The sequence below is a fragment of the Vulpes lagopus genome, chromosome 7 (assembly GCF_018345385.1).
Source record: "Vulpes lagopus strain Blue_001 chromosome 7, ASM1834538v1, whole genome shotgun sequence".
NCBI classification, from domain to species: Eukaryota; Metazoa; Chordata; class Mammalia; order Carnivora; family Canidae; genus Vulpes; species Vulpes lagopus.
Window position 1 is genome coordinate 37,290,703 of NC_054830.1, and position 17,095 is coordinate 37,307,797.

General features: G+C 41.4%; 1 protein-coding gene across 14 annotated transcripts in view; it reads right to left on the reverse strand.

Annotated features, from left to right (window-relative positions):
- Positions 1 to 17,095, reverse strand: part of FOXP1 (forkhead box P1) — a 581,933-nt gene that overhangs the window by 82,164 nt on the left and 482,674 nt on the right. For 12 of the 14 annotated variants that reach the window (XM_041764652.1, XM_041764646.1, XM_041764639.1 and 9 more), the window contains 3 exons: positions 11,529 to 11,666; positions 10,402 to 10,491; positions 4,742 to 4,895 (listed from right to left, as the gene is read on the reverse strand). In XM_041764652.1, the coding sequence (XP_041620586.1) occupies positions 4,742 to 4,895; positions 10,402 to 10,491; positions 11,529 to 11,666 (382 nt within the window). The remainder of the gene's footprint in view (positions 1 to 4,741; positions 4,896 to 10,401; positions 10,492 to 11,528; positions 11,667 to 17,095) is intronic. The other 2 variants (XM_041764645.1, XM_041764640.1) reach the window with 1 other exon arrangement.

Below are 17,095 nucleotides of genomic sequence, written 5' to 3' on the forward strand. Positions count from 1 at the left end.
ACTGAGAAACTGTGTAACTTTTTTTTTTAACAAGTAACACTATTATTACTGTCATTTCTTAGATCAATGCTAATGAACCATTGCAGAATAAAATGCAAACGTAAAATAAATTTGGAGTAATCAAGTTCTCTTGTTTCTTAAGGGGGTCAAAATGGACAGGAATCTTAAGGAGGGAGGGTCAAATCTGTATTTTCCCCAAGAGGAGATACAATCAGTATGTCAATCTCACTACTATGGCCTCATAACCTTTATTTTAGAGGCAGGCATGCCTCTACAGCCCACCCTTTCCAGATCCTACCTCAATGCATCTGCTGGTGCATGCATGTGCAGAAGAAGAAGATTCTAAATGGTAGCTAACAACAATAAACAACAACAGCCGTTCCTTCAAAAGGACAGCGAGAAGAAATCATCAACCCTGTACGGCATAAGGCAATTCCACATTAGAAGTGGATGTCTGGATTGCAGTTCATTGTTTCAATCAACTGTAACACAGCTATCCTAGAAAGCCTGCCATTTTCTGACTCTATAGCAGCACCCGAAACAGGCGTGTTTCTTACCAAACCTAAGCTATTGAATTAAAAAAGAAGGCTGTGTGCATTATATTCATTTGAAACACATAATAAAAAATGCCAAGGTCTAAATTTAATTTATTTTTGTCATTTAGAATACAATGGATAGATAATCATCTCAACGTGATCAGCCAAACATCTTTACTTTGCTAAACTGTTAAAGATTTTAATTATGCTAGCATTGGAGAGCACTGGTCTAATGAGGCGATGGACTCCAGAGAATCCGAGTGGTTAAGAACTGTGAAATGAGTCTGATAGGATTTTTTTATATTCACCGTGGATCGTTTGCATATCAAAGAGGAGTAAATTATTGCACAGCAGACCAATAACCTTCCCCGCCTTTCTGAGAGGAGCGTTAACAAAAACAGTTGGTCTCTCCTAACGGTTCTCCACGAAAATGTTCAAATGCTCAAGTATTTGCAATTAATATATATTATAAAAGGAGGCTTCAAATGATGCATTAAGTGGTCAGATATTCTTAGAACGCATCCTCGACAGCCAAGTCGGTTTTCTTCTTCCTTCATAAAAATCAAATGCCAATTATATTTTGATGGATTTTGTCCCAAATGAGCATTTAGTTATTAGGCATATTCAATTATTACTTGTCCCCTGAAATTAAGCCTCAGAGGCAAATTAAACAAAGGGAAAGGTCACTCTACAATCCCGTGTCCGGTCCTGCTGCATCTGAGCTATTATTTTCAAACACCTTCCGAAGTGACATGTGGGATGTGTCTGTAGCTAACAGGCCTGCCACCAATGTCCGCACACCAACAATTACCTGTGAATATGGCTGACCCTCTGACCACTGTTTACTCAATTGAAACAATAGTGAATAGGCTTGTCTGTTGATGATAGCATATTGATATAAAGCCACACAAGTCAACACCTATTTTTATTTTCTGGGGAGTAAATACACATGAAAAGAACAAGCTGCCTATTTTTCAACTCAAACTAATTGATTTCTGGGTCAGCTGCATGGGAAGTGAAAAAAAAAAAAATGGAAGAACACTGTTTCTAACAACTGTGTTAACACTTTCCCTCCAAGAAAAGCGTTAACTTTGGAGGTTTTAAAATTTGTAAGCTGTTTATCCAGCAAATAAAGACAAAGGCAAATGTGTTGCTGCACTGGTTACACCGACGGAGTACATTAGTTAGTGTTCCTCTGCTCTCCTTTTATTCCAGTGGGCTGGCAAATCCGTTTCATCACTCACAAGGGGAAACAGTAAATAAAACAGTAACTCACTGACAAACAGGCATACTTTTGGGTCAAATTTCACTGTGATAATTACATTTGAGGACATTCTCATCAGACTTCCAGGGAGCAGTCAAATCACTCTCCATCAATGCTACACCTTGTTAGTGATGTTAAACTATTACTTCGAGGCATACTATCTACCGGAGGATGCTATTATTTGACAGCCATGATCTCGTGATAGAATTAAGACAGATAAGAGGCAGGCTAGTCACTCATCAGACTAAATACGATAATCAACTTTCCAAAAAGCATCATGCATTTCTTCCAATATGGTAGACAGGAATAACAGTACCAGCTTAAACAAATTCATTAACAGGAATAGATCTCCAGCATGTAATCGCTATAGTTCGTATCCTCAAAATTAAGAAGTCAGAATGCTACTGAATATCAGGGGCTCAGATGCTTCGAGAGACCAGGGGGAAAAGTGTATGTGCTAATTATGCAAAACAGAGAAGGCCCTACAATCCTCTTACAAACAACAAAAACGTCCCTCCTACTTCATACCATAAAACCTTCAGGAAGGGAAAAAAAGAAGGCCTCACAATATTACTTTCTATCTATTCATACTTTCATATTTATACACGTTTAAGGTGACTTCGCCAAGGCCCGGAGCAGGTATGTAAAAGAATCGTGATGACCGTATCACAAAGTGGCCGTTACCGGCATTTGTAACACATAACCCCTGTGCCTTGCTACATTTCTTTTTCCAGGACAACCGACCCCTTCATTATAAAAGAAAATGCAGACACTGGCTTAAAAAATGTATGTTGTGGGGACAGTTGACAGATTACTGCTCATGGAACTCAATTTTACAACCCCAGGTATCACTGGCTCAAAGACAAACAGAGTTGATCAACCTTTTTTTGTCCTTGTACATCCATACCCAGGTGACCATGTTCAAGCAAGCAGAAAGTTGATTTAAACCTCATAATGACATCAGTTTTAAGCCATCATGTCTCTGATAAAAAAAAATTGTGTTGTAGTCCAACACGACTGAATTCTCAAGCCACTTTGGGCGAGGGGATAGGAGAGACAGAACCAACCTCTGGATTCTGCAAAAGATGGCATCGACGCAGGTAGCTCACTCCACTGCCACAACCTGACTCCCGAAATACTGTATATTTACATTTATGTATCTTGGGCACACCTAAGGGCATCCCTTAGATGTTAAATATGCTTCCTCTTAATGTCGCAGGGGCTAATAGTTATAGCAGATTGCTAAGCATATCAATCAATGCCATGACTAGTGAATTACCTACTGGTGTCTCTGATATGTTACTGCAGAGATTACACTTCATGCATCACCACATTCATTTCTTTCACATTACACATGAGCTTGTCTTGTCACTGCCCAATTGCCCTCTTTTGGACAGCTTAACTGATGTACTATAACAATGAACCTTAGTGAGCAAACTTAATAGTATAGGAGCAGTGGGAAAAGATGAGAGGTTGAAGCCCGAGTCCAGTGGGTGTGTCAGAAAAGCCTGCGATGTTTCCAACAATAAACCTGAAGGTGTAATTAATGCACGTTAGGACATTCTGCAAGCACAAAAAAATACATTAGCCGATGTGTCCTTTCTTCTCCCCTCGTACTGCTCTGTTACCAAATCTTCTATTTTGACAGCCACGGAGATGCTGATTATGGATCCAGTAGTTGAGCAGTAAAGGCAAAAAGAGGAGGAGGGACATTAGAGGAGAAAGCCCCAGTTTGAACACTGGAAACATAAACAAAAACAGAAAACCCCGGAAGAGATACAAGTTGGGTGTGGTTGACTCAAGAGAGAAGATTCGAATGGAGACATGCCTCACTGGTTCCACTTGACACCAAAAGTTGCTGAACAGATGAGAATGTCTTACTCACCACAAAGGGTGAAGGTGGTGCCACATTTTCAACCCTCTTCAGAAGGCAACTGAATCCAAGACACCAAAGACCTTAGCTATCAGACTTTAAGGCCCATACGTGTACATCCAAGACTACTACAACTGCCAAGACCAGACGCCTTGAGGAGGTGACTGAAATGTGTGAACTGTGTATAGGATGGGGGCGGGGGGGGGGGGGACTGTATTGCCAAACATGTCATGACTCTTTCTGCTTTCCTTTCATACTTCCCTGTGTTCTGGTTCTGAATAATCTCATGTGCGTTCACATCACACATGGCAAAGAGTTGTTTCAACCATGAAGATGTCCTAAAATGGCTAGAATCCTCATTTGTTTCTGATGTCCAACACCCACTGTAATAACAAGTCAATGGCCTTTCAAAAGAAATTTTTAAATCCGTGATATCTTGTTCCTTTGCAAGGAACTCTAGTTTTTGGAGAACAAGAGGGAGAAATACTACCTCTTCTGATGAGTGCAGAACTTGCTAAAAAAATCAACAGATGAATGCAAACAAGAAAACCCAACAAAAGAAATTAATCCTAACATATAGAATAAACCCTGAATTTATCCCTAGAACTTAGGAAGTGGCATTTAAAAAGCATCACTAAGCTTTAAAACAGAATGAATTACAATGACGGAAAATATAACTTACAGTGGCTAAACAAGGCTAAACAAGCCTTCAGGAAAATTCATCTGTGATTCCAAACTGACAGTGCCTGATTGGATTAAAATGCTCCGTAAATCAAAGTAGCATTGCTTTTTCCTACTCTAAGAATGTGCAACAGTGGGATTCCTCTGCTACTGCTCAGCATCACACCACTCCTCGTCTTCATTTTGGCATCAACGAGCAAGTCCTTCATCTTCTACAAAGGTCCATCCTTAGGACCTCAACCAATCTTTTCTCTGAAGTCTGTATATGCTGGTTTTAGATGGACCATGTCCTTACTGATGAGCTGGAGTCGACCACCCGACAGCCCGCCACCTCTGACCCAACGTCTCCGCAGAGTGGTGCCCACCTGCTGCGTAATGGGTGCTTACCTTGAGCAAGGGGCTGGAGGGGAAGGGCAGGCTGCCCTGGCTGAATTGTAAGAAGGCCTTGGCGCTGTAGAGATAAGAGGTGCTGCTGCTGTAGCTGCTGCATCTGGAGGAGCTGCTGCTGAAAAGCCAACTGCTGGGTAGCCACCTGCTGCTGCTGTAAGAAATCAGGGAGAGGAAAATGAGATGGCCACGTCCTGAGGAAGGCTCAGAGTACGGATGTTTCAAAACACGCCGTCATCGTCAAACATCAACGATGGCTGCTGGGGTCTAGGGAGGGCTCAGTGTTGGGGCTGGTGCAAAAGGGACAGGACATCACACATCTGAAAAGAATGGGTGGGGAGTGGGGGAGGGTGGTGGCTGGATGTTCCCTCTCGGCCGCCAGGGGCACAGAAAAAAATAACTCGTTGATCAAGTCAGCTTTTCCTACAGTTTGAAAGGCCTGAGTGTTTATAGTTGAGATGTGAACTTTCAGACTTTGAAATGTTTAATTATTCATGCTACAGAGAAGGAATGCACCATTCTGGTCTGGAGGGATTTGAACCCTGGACCTCTGAGAGAGTATAGAAGAATAAGCTGCCTTCGTCTTGCCTGCACCGGGAGCTTTTAACTACTCTGTTTATCACTCCTGACATAAATAAATGAGAAAAAATCAGACCTTTGAAGAAGAAAAACTTCATCTAATATTGTTAATTAGCCATGACAAACGATGAAATAACATTGTAAATCTTTCATAGAAACAGCCACTAGATTTTAATTACACACATTCATAATTTAGCAAACAACATCGTACTCGACTGTGAGTGTTTAATATGAAGGACACTTTAAGCTTCAGATGCCTTAACTTGGCTTCAGTTTCAGAAACCCCCAGGTCCGCTGGCCTGTCCTGCTTCCCCACCCGCTTTGTTCTTGAAAAGAAGGGGCTTTACGGTATGATAAATATCTTTTTGTTGATTGGACAATGACAGGAGGAAAACTTTTGTTGTGTAAAACATCAATACATCATTCCTGTGTTTAGCAGGCCTCGCTCTAGCCAAAAAAAATTAATGTAGATTTCCTCAGTAATTATCTGAGTGATAGAAAGATAATACAGTGCAGTAGTACAATAAATAGAAGGAAATTATCTAATATCCTTAATCTGCTAGGAATCAAATCGAGGTGGAGGTCTTAGCCACATTATGGCTAACAATTATGAAAGGAAAATTAACCCTTCCCAAACTGTAGCCAAAAAAGAAAAAAAAAAAAAAGACCCTTTAAGGAAAAAAAAACAAAAAACAAAAAAAACAAGATCCATTTTCCCAATTCTGAGTATCACTCAAAATATCAGGAAGACTTCTGTAACTAAAAGGGACTATACAACCCTTTCAGAGCTTCTAATAACTATACTTTACAAACAACTGCATTCACTTAACCTAACACATGACCTTTATCTGATATATCCATAAAATGGTATGTGTATCAAGACCTTCTGATGCCAAGTTCAAAGGAAGAGAAAAATGGTGGTTTCCTTTCGGTCTCCGAGCAGTTTATTTTACAGTAAAAACCATCATTCTCCTATTAGCAACCAATTTCAGACTTACTACCATGCCACTGAGAAAGTTAATTGAGTTTCACTCCAAAAAACAAATTCTATACCACTAACAACAAAAATTTAAATAAATTTAAATGAAAAGCCAGTGTTTTCATTTTAAGAACAGCATGCATAAAATGATCCAATTGTTTTCACCCCTTCCCATGTTATCACATTAATGTAAAACCCAATGATAGTTATATTCATGTCAAAATGATTTTTTCATTTCTTCAACAGATATTAATTCATGACACTTAAAAAAAACCAGAAGGAAGGAAGAGAAGAAAAAACATGGATACAATGAAAGATGGGGGAACCAGCTCTTCGTGAAGTAGAAAAGAATGGAGAGGGGGCGCCCGAGTTTGGGGAGGGTGTTTCCTGTCTTACTGTAAATGAAATGTTTAAAAAATTTTGTATTTATATAAAATGACTGATGGCTTTTCTGTTGTCTCTCTGGCCATCCCTAGGAAAAGCTCATGAAAGCTGTCCACGTTTGAAAAGCCAGGATATAAAAGTATACAAGGCCCATTGTCCAAAGAAAGAATTTAAAAGCAACACTGGTTGCCAAACTGTGTTCCCCACCCAGTTACCAAACACAGGATACGAGCCCGTTTGTTTACTTCTCACAATTGAATGCATACAAAAAAGGTCTCCGAGCAGTCCCCTGGACAGGTCAGTAGTCAGTGTTAAAATGCTAAAATGCCCTGATAAACCTTGCATTTCAGATCCCCTCCCTAGAGCTGCAGTCAAAGGTCTGTTTTCCTTTCTTCGGCTCCTCCCTGCTGCCTAACATAAACTGTCATAACTGCCTGGACAAACGGCCCTTTTAAAACAATCAACTTAGCCTACCTCACCCGCACAGGATGGGATCTTTTTTTTTTTTTTTTTGGTAGCTTGACTGAAAATGAATTCTGCCTTCAATTTTCCACACCCATTCTGTCAAATATTAACAAGCAGTCACTTCAATAGCTGTATGGGGCTATAGAAGCTCTACCTCCTAAGAAGGTCTTAGGGCCAACTGGATGGAGAGCCTAACTTTCTCAAGGAAACATCTCGAGGCAACTCTGGAAAAAAGTTGAGTGAAGGTACATTGTTCTGGCTAGGGATCAAGTGTCTCACTGCAGGGGTAATCTAAAGAGGGAAAAAGGTGGCAGTGGTGGCTGGAGGGGTGGGGTGGGGGCTGATGATTCAAAATTATGAGCCACTAATGACTAGGGATTCAGCACATTAATACACTTGTTCCATCTGTCATCATCCAAGTTCAAACCTTGTTAAAATCAGAACCACCAGTCCACATTGTGAAATTGCTACCATGTGACTCTACTTCATGGTGGCACAAAAGGACCACCACCTGCATGATAATTTGAGGAGCTGACCCCCCCCCCCCCCCCCCCCCCCCCCCCCCCCCCGCCTTACACCTCAGGAAAACAAGGATCTCTTAATCACTGTTACAAAAGCTCTCGGCCAAATCCACCAGCGCAGTGAACATACAGTCGCATCCACCAAGGAGACCTGCCTGCTCGTCTGCCTACCCCTCAGGATGTTAAAGCAACCTACACCTTGCATCACCTTAGCCTTGGACGTGGATGACAAAATGCGACCACAGCAAACCTCGTGTCCTGGAGGTGCTAAAATGCTACTATAATGTCTCACCCTCTTCTTGTTCAGATACAAAGTGCTCCCTTCCCAAACTCAGGCACCACCATCATCTTTGTGTGCCAAGATGCCCCCTTTCTGACAGCAGCAATTTGGGAGAGTTAACTTTCATCCTTCCTTCTGCCATGTAACTTTCCCCTTCACATTTCTTTATCTGCCCTCTGAGCTCATCTGAACTTTCATGTGCTCTCAGCGTGCAGACATGCATTCCAAACTCTGTCTAACAGACCAAATAAGAGGTTAATAAGAAGTGGCAACAGAAAGAAAAAACACAATCCCTGGTAACTGATAAGAATGACAGTGGCAGCCCTTTTTTGTTTGTCTTCAAATATAGAGTTAAAGATCTTTAAAAAACTAAATTTTGATGCCTTTGAAAAGAAAGAAGCACAAAATAACAACAGGGGGTTATTGCCTGGGAGCCACAGGGGAGAAACTCCATAATTCTTATTCTCCCTTTTGAAGGCTGTTAGAAATCTGATTCAAAAAAGCAACAGCAGAAGGGGAAACCTCTTGAGGCTGTAACCATTTCCTGTGATCATGCATAATGTGCTTCAAAAGTGGGTTTTTACCAATTCTGTTGATCAATTGCACCTCCTTCATATCCCTTCTTTTTTCTGCTGTGTTTACATCTGATGTGACTCAATGACAAGCACTGTCTGAGGCTGTGAAACGGGCCTGTCATGTTGATTTATGGGCGCATCAAACCACAACTTGTCCAAACTGAAGCTCGCAGTTCATTAATTAGAGAGTTGTGACTTTGAAGTCAGCTTTCAGACTGTGGTTTTTAACATTTGGCTTAATTTATATGCTCTTGAATGTGGATCTCTAAGGAAAAAAACTGAAATTCCCTTCTTGTCTTTGAACTTCTTTTGACCGCACAATAATCATTTCTTTGTCCAGAGTGATGCCTGCAATCCCAGAGTCATTAACGCGCATTGAACTGCCACTGATGAGTAAGCCCTACTGAATTAGAAAAACAGCCAGCAAAACAAAGCTGAGAGCCTTCTGCACAGTGATATCTCACAATTACATGCCTTCCCTCCCTGTGCCATTTCCATTTTAATTACTGTTAGTCCTTTAGATTTACATTTTAGACACTTTTTAATCTGTTCCCTTTTTTTATTATAGCAGCACCCGGTAGCGCGCCACTGTACTTAAGGGTTGTGTCAGCATTTTCATTAAAGCACCTCCTCCCCTTCACCCCAAAACTGCCCCTGCTCTGCAGGGGTTTCCATCCAGGCTGCTAGACGGGACTCTGGGGTGAAAACTTGGCAAGGCATGGATAAAGTACCCAATTTATGTTGAGGGAGGAGCCGGCAAAAGGAAAATGTTGGGCCGTTCCCAGCATGGAAAATGAGCGCTGCCTGCCATCCCCGCTCACGTGAGTGACAGGCGGGGATGGGGACAGTCACCCAGCAAGGCTCCTTCCAAACTAATGCCAGTGGTCGCCCGCTGAAGGCTGGGGAAGAGGTCGTTCAAGTGGCCTGGGAGCTGTTTTTCAAACTAGGAGAATAGTGAAACGGAAAGCATCCCAGTCCGTTGTAAAAACATGAGGAGGGAAGTGCCATTGGGTACCTCCGAAATGAGCAGAGATGGCACAAGGTGCACACGCACACGGACACTCCCCCAACTGACTGGTCCTCACCAGCATAGAATCGTGTAGAAAGAGAGATGGGGGAAACTCTCCTGGGGAAGGCCTTGTCACTCGGGGAGCAAACACTGTCACCTAACTGGTGGTGGTGGGGGGGGGGTGGGGCGGAGGTCGGCAGCCCAGGAACCGTGTGCTCTTACAAAGTGCTGTGCACATGGAAGCCGCTGTGATGCAAATGGTCTGTGTCAGGGAAAAACACAAGTCGCCCAAGTTCAGAGGAGTTGTCCCCCCGTAAGCCACACCATCTCACCACCCCTATCTCGAGCAATGACTATTCGTTTATAACTTGAGAGAAGTAGTTAAAAGGAGACAGGAACGTTTACTCTTGGTATAACTTTTCTGTTGTCTGATCTCACAAGAGATGCTTCTTAGAAAGGAAAGGGCCATCCCCACACACCCAAGCTGTCTGAGCTGGAGAAGAATCTCATGGGATGCCTCTAGGTGAAACTGTGCTGCCCCCAGGTACATCTTGGCCCCCAGCAATGTCAGCCTGGGGCGGGGCGGGGGTGGGGTGGGGAGTGGCCCATCCTGCGGTTCGGCCCATCAGCCCAGTCCACCTCCTGGCGCTCACAGGCGGTACACCTGCAGCGGTGACAGCAAATGTGTGGCAGCAAGCAAACGGAACCCGGACAGATCTCAGAGAAAACAAGACGATAACTCTTGGTCTGAAAGCTGTGAACCGATAGCTCAGTTGTGCAATCATTTAAGAGATGAATGACAGTTTAATAGCCACTAGATAGTCCTCTGGGATCTGTGGTTTGAAAGTAAAATATGTATTGTCGGTACCTCTTTAGGCTGTTTTCCAGCATGTTGTTGTTGTAAAAGTTGAAGCTGCAACTGTTCCTGTTGTTTTTTATAAAACTCTTGAAGCTGCTGCTACAAAGGAAAGAGAGGACGGTAAGTAACAGAGGGGAGCGCCAACCCACTGTCCCTTTCGGTGCCATACACAACTGCGATTTGAAAAATAGCATCCTTTTATCTGTAATGGCCTGACCTTTAGTTTGAAACTCGACAATAAATTTCAGTGCACGCTGACTATTCTTGGCATTATTGTTTGAAAAGTAATCTCCAAAATGAACTGATGAAAAACATACCATTTTCTACACAAACTAATTAAAATAAGGCAAGGAATGACCTTTGATTGTACAACAAAGCCCGAGTGCCCTTGCTGAGAGAGTCTGGTGAATCTCTACCGTGAAAAGTGCGCATGCTTTCTGAATGATGGGGCCGGGTGGTGTGGCGGGGTGTGCAGTATCTGCATCGACAGCGTGGGTAGCTCGCTCTGCCTCCTGTCCCCCACCGTCTCACCCCCAGCACTTCCGTCACTCTAGTTCTGAATCTCATCTCTTTGGTTCAGGTGTCCGTGAAGTCTGAATGTTAGGTCCCTATGGCACAATGGCAGCCAGAAGTTCATTTCAGCATCAGCATACATGAAAGAAGTAAAGTGAACTCTGCACCTTAAAGGTAACCAACTCTGGAAGGTCTCTTTATGTTTAAAAGAGAAATTCTATGAGCCTCTGAGTTGAAATGGGGACTTCAAGAGCTGTCACATTTAAAACTGCTCCTAACGTGCTCCCCATTTTGCTTTGATTCACACCATTTAGAAGCCTCTGGGCTTACCAAATAAAAGAGCGTAAAGCCACATAAGCCTAAAAGATCTTATTTCTACCAAGTCCAATTACAGCCCTAATCGCAGTCCATCGGGTCCTCTCCAAGCCCAAACCCTAGTTGCCTGGGCAGAGATCCCTCCCCCCTTACTAGGATGCAAATAAAATCGATTAGTTAGGGGCCCCATCTGTGTCCTGCTCTGGCCACCTTGCTCTGCTTTTTCTTCAATGGGGGAAGGAGCTGATCAGGTGCAGGGAACTGTGAATGGAGTCCCAGGCCCTGGGAGGAGGAGGATGGACGGTTACCTGTTGGAGCATGAGGGCCTGCTGTTGCTGGAGGAGGACCTGGAGCTGCTGAGGGCTCAGCACTTGTTGCTGGAGGATCTGCTGCATTTGCTGGGGAGTGATAACTTGAGGTGTCATCATAGCCACTGACACGGGAACCTAGAACGTTAATGAAGGATAAATAGGAAGCCAGGAAATTGCACGCACGCAGCACTCAGCCTTCCGGGGTCAGCAGCAGACTGGCAGGAGCCTGCTCCAAGAACTGACCGGTTTCCCATGCACAGTGTATTTATCTGGAGGGGATGTGGCAACAAATCCTATTTCATATATTATGGAGTTAATGTGAAATCAAGAAAAACAAGAGAAGACCTCGTGGCACTGACAAGGTGTGCAGACAGCCTTGTCTTGCAAACAGACGAGGGGTAGAGACTTAACAGATGCCATCTGGAGGCAGGTTAGAACCACCTTGGTTTCAGATGAAGAATGAATCTTCGGTGGCAATTATCTCTGGGAAAAGTTTAATGCAAACTTGAATTTTGTTTTAGGGAACAAGGCAGAGGGGAACCAGTACGTTCTTGGCAGGAGCTACTATGATCCCCTTCCCCTGGGGACTGTGAGTTTTAAGAACAATCAACGAATGTTCAGTCTTGTGGGTGCCTGAACCCTGGGTGCACCTCGCGGACTTCAACGCAGACCTTTCCTATGATGCCTTTTACCCTTCCTGATTCACTCGGCACACAGATGTCTCCATTCTTTCATATTACGTGTGATACCATTAAAAGCTGCTTTCCATGACATTTCGGTGACAAACAGCTACAGTGATGAACTTGATAGCATTTCATATTTGCAACTGTTAACACGTTTCTGCACGGGCATCTTTGCAAGGAACCTGCACACTGTATCTGAAAGGATGATGTCTTGTTCAGATAAAACACTGACATTAAAATGACAGGCTGTCTTGGCCAAGGTTACACAAATTGTATTCAAGCGGATACCTAATGACAATGCTATGAATTCTGCAAGCTTTCTAGAATGTAATTTAGCTATTCAAAATAATCACTGCACTTGTGTTTAATTTGCAGACTACATGAGAACCATTTTGTCAGTCCCCGTAACACAAGAAGACTATTTCATGAAAAATCTCCCCCCCCCAAATAAAAAGATAAGGAAAGAAAAAAAAAAACAATGAAAGAAAAGACAAAACCTGTATGTCTTCTAACAGTAATATTTAAGCATCTTACTTTTCTTTGGTTTCTAATCAAACATGTGACAGCAAGAAGCTAGAAGCAGTAAAGGATATACTTTGTTAAAAAGGATCTCCTGTCATCTCATGTATTACAATAAAAGGTAATAACATGTTTTGCACTTTGCCTGTGTGCCACTTAAAAAAAAAATCTGGCAGACAATAGCTGATCAGAAGATAAAAGAATTAAAAAATCTTTCAGGAGAGCAGTAAGCAAAAGGGAGAAATGCAGTATTAATTTTATGTAACATAATGTCTTAATATGCAGTTTATCTTGACTTTTTCACATGATTTGTCCTGTCATTTGCATAGCGAGCTCTCATTCCTAATTTCACAGTCATTATGCACTGATGTCCCGATTTCTCAGCATCACTAATTTTGATGAACTAAAAATGGTTCCTGAAGGTCAGATTCATGTACAGTGAACATCCTCTACTGTTGTTGTGGGCATGTTTTGTGTGTGTGTGTGGCGGCGGGGGGCGGGGGGGATGTTTACATGCAAGTTTCGCATTGTTTGGAAGACACCGGCTAGAACATTTGAAAAATTTCATTAACCTAACTCTGGAAGGTCATCAACGAATTCTTCCTATTGCAGTGGCCTTTTAAGTGTAGATGTAGATACACTGTAATTTAAAACAGATGGGCATGTCTGAATATTTTTATATGCAAAAAGAGACAGATGTATATGAATGGATAAATTATCCTTTTAAAAAGATACTTCACAGCACGAAAATATCACCAATGATTAGAATGGTGAACTTGCATTCAGTCTAGGGCAAACACAAGAAGGCACTATCAAGACATCTAACCACCTATAAATTAATTCCAATTAGTCTACTTTGTCTTCAACACACAAGAAAGTTTTGAATTTTTCAAAATGTATTGGGTGCCAGTCACTATCTTTTGAGCTGCTAAGGCCAACATATCACAAAAGAGTTTACTTTTCCTTGAGAGTTGCATCATCATACAGGGAGGTTTGATTAAGCAAACAAAAGAACCATGTTTAAGGTTTCTTTTTTCCTCTGCGTTTCTTGGATGACGTACAATATAAATATTCTTGAGCCAAATTTCTGATGGTGATGAACAGGAAAACAGACAGGAATAGGGTGGTGTAAGATCCAAACTGGTGATGAACACGAAATTAACAGTGTAATAACAGAAGTCATCATAGCAGTGATCTCTTGGTCACAAACCTTGAAAGAACGACGGAAAGCCTAGATTTCAGAGGGGAACAAGAGAACTTTGGGGGTGATGGAAATGCTGTCTATCTTGACAGTGGTGGTAGTCACACAAGTGTACACAACAGCCCAAATTCTTCCAAACTGTACACTTAAACTGCCTTTTCTTGTATGTAGATTATACTTCAATAAAATCGATTTTAAAATTACAAAAAAAAAAAAAAGGACTGGCATATACAGGTAATTTTGCAACCCTTGCATATGGCCAATAGTTAAATGTGCTTTTCCCAGGGTTATTTATTCAATGTTTGCAGTCATGTTACTGAACAGTAAAATGAACTTGAGTCTCCTCTTCTTTTTCCCTTTGGACATTTTGATGGAGGTGCTGATGAGTAATAAAATGCTAAAGCAGCAGGCACAGCCAGAGGAGGGTAAGAGGCAAGGAGCCTGAGTAATCCTCCTGCCTGGTGATAGGGTCTTTGAATAACCAGAAGTGGGCTATCATATCCTGATGGCCTCAACTTTGCTTTTACTGTTTGAAACCACATTTTCACACCAGTTTGCTTGTGAGCTTCCAAAGTGGGCTTGAACTTAATCTATAAATGTGATAAAACTGAGATTTCCCCAGTTTCTGCTCCAACATGCCTTGAAAATAGGTTATGAAAGGTTTTAACAAACATATCCAAATGGACCCGAAACCATATGGGTGGGAAAAGGGGCACACACACACACACACAAAAATCTGAGCACAGCTTAAGGTTTTAAATAGTTAAGAAATAGAGCCTACATATCCACTCTCTTAACTCCCAACGTCCAACTTTTTCATGTAGCTAGTCCCTACTAATACTAGGAATCAAAGGGCATGCAGTACCAGCGAGAGGCTATTATAGCCCACACTTTATTGCCCATTACTACTGAGGTCATTAGCGGCAAGAGTGATTGTACTGGTCTTAACCTATTGATCACTGTAACTACTATCATTTAATCCTGTGTTGAATGTCTGGAAAGCGGCTAAAGGCACACAAGAGAGAGTGCTTTAGCATTGAGAAATATGGCCAAAGCTTAGAAATTACACTTTGATTCATAAAATCTAGCCAGTGGTTTAAATCAATAGTATTTAAAACAGTCATGTGAGTTTTTAACTACAGTGCTCTACTATTTATGGGCCCCTCTTTGAGGCTATTCAGTCAAAACTAAACTTTATTTTTTCCAGGTTCTATGTCGTCTGTCTACCTTACCCTCCTTGAGATAAAAACAATAAATTCTGATGGTTTTTTTTTTTTTTTTGGGTGCTGCGGGGCTCACGCCTTAACTGGGAGTTTCACTTAATACTTGGTTTCTTTCTCAAATGACAATTTAAAGATAGTGCAAAAAAAAATTATATCCCCGATGCTGTAACTACCTTAACTGTTTGAGACTATAGAAATGAGTATGTTTTATGAGTTAACAATGAATCATAGAAGGCAATTTATGAAGAACTAGAATGATTTTGTCTAGCTGCCTTCAGGGATCAGAAATTCAAATTAAACTTCTGGCAGACATTTAAAGAATGCTAGCATACAAAACTGAATTTAAAAAAACACACACAGTTAACACTCTTTCGTTGAGTTTCAAGAGGAAATCGTGAATTAAACACACACACACACACACACACACACACACACACACTCTGCATGATACACTGTTGACTGATACCATTTTGGGTGTGGTCGATCCCAGGTGCGCATGAACCTGCGGGAATGGAGGAAATTCAGCTGTGCTTGGCCCTCGGAACGCTGCTAGTATGGACCTGCTACCACCTTAATACCAGCAACTGGGAAAGCGCTGTGAGCATGCACAAGTGCTGGGAAAAGCCCATACACTGCTGTGTCAGGTCTGCTTGATACAGTTTTCTCTTACTTCAAATTGACTTTATATCACCCGAACGCCAGAAGACTATTAACACAACGTGCCTTATTAGTTCCTTCTATTCCCAAAGGGGAGAGGTAGGTGATGGGGTGGGGGAAAAAGATCTAAAAAGCAAACAAACAAATAAAAACGCCCAGAGAAACAATACTCATTGCTAATCTAGGAGACAATTGGAGGAATTGGGTGGGAGGGGAGATGACACAAATAACACGCTATCATTTTTTCCCCCTTTCTCTTTACGCTCACTCACGTTAACTACAAGTAAATACTGTCCAGTGTAAATACACATGCATTTTGTAATCAGCGTCTTCTCATAATTGCTAAGTGTACAAGTAATAAAAATGAGAAGACAGAAAAAAATTAAGTATCATTTTATTTCCATTCATCTGGATTAATAACTTAGAAACTATTTTTAATCTCTGGCATTCACCATGTGTATGTCCCAGGAAACCTGAGTCCTTCCAGACTTCAGGCTGTGTGTGGAGGACAACTGACCAGCTTACACAGTGTTACCTGGTTCATCAAACAAGAGCAAAACAAATTAAATTAGAAGGCTCCAGAATAGCAAAACAAAATCAAAGAGAATAGCTCCATTAAAAACAACACAAAGCAACAACAAAAAACAAAACAAAAACCTATGCCAAATTTCCTACGACTGTTTAGAAGCTAGCCTGTGTAGAAGAAAATAAGTACCACTTCATAAATACCATTACCCCCTGTGAAAGACAAGTTTTCATAATTAATAAGCCAGTGGATACAACTGATATATTGGCAAACAGAAAAGTTAAGAAGCTTCTATCTATTCCCTCAAAGTATTTAGAAAGAAGGGGGAAAAAAAAAAACCACACAACAAAAAAACCACATACACAGAGATACCATGCAAGGTAGCTGTATCATGGAGGAAAAGTACATTTCTGACATAATATTTCAGTCTTCAGAAAATAAAAAAAAAGCCTGCTATTCATGTGGAAAGTATAATTCTGTTTCATTATGAAATTCTGCTTTTTTGTATAACTCTTTTAGACTTAGCTATTTTGCCACAATACTGTACAAAGCATTAAGGCAGGTAATGGTTATTATATTAATGCAAAATCATCTAAGTAGTCAGTCATTAGCATAACTGTTCTCTCAGTAACAATACAACCACCTATTAAAATTTTAGAAAAAAAAAGACCTCTTTAAAATGCAATTAGCATTTCATTTTTTATCATTTTGTTTATTACATTCTATCAAGAAAGGCTATCTTTCTTTCAGGAAGA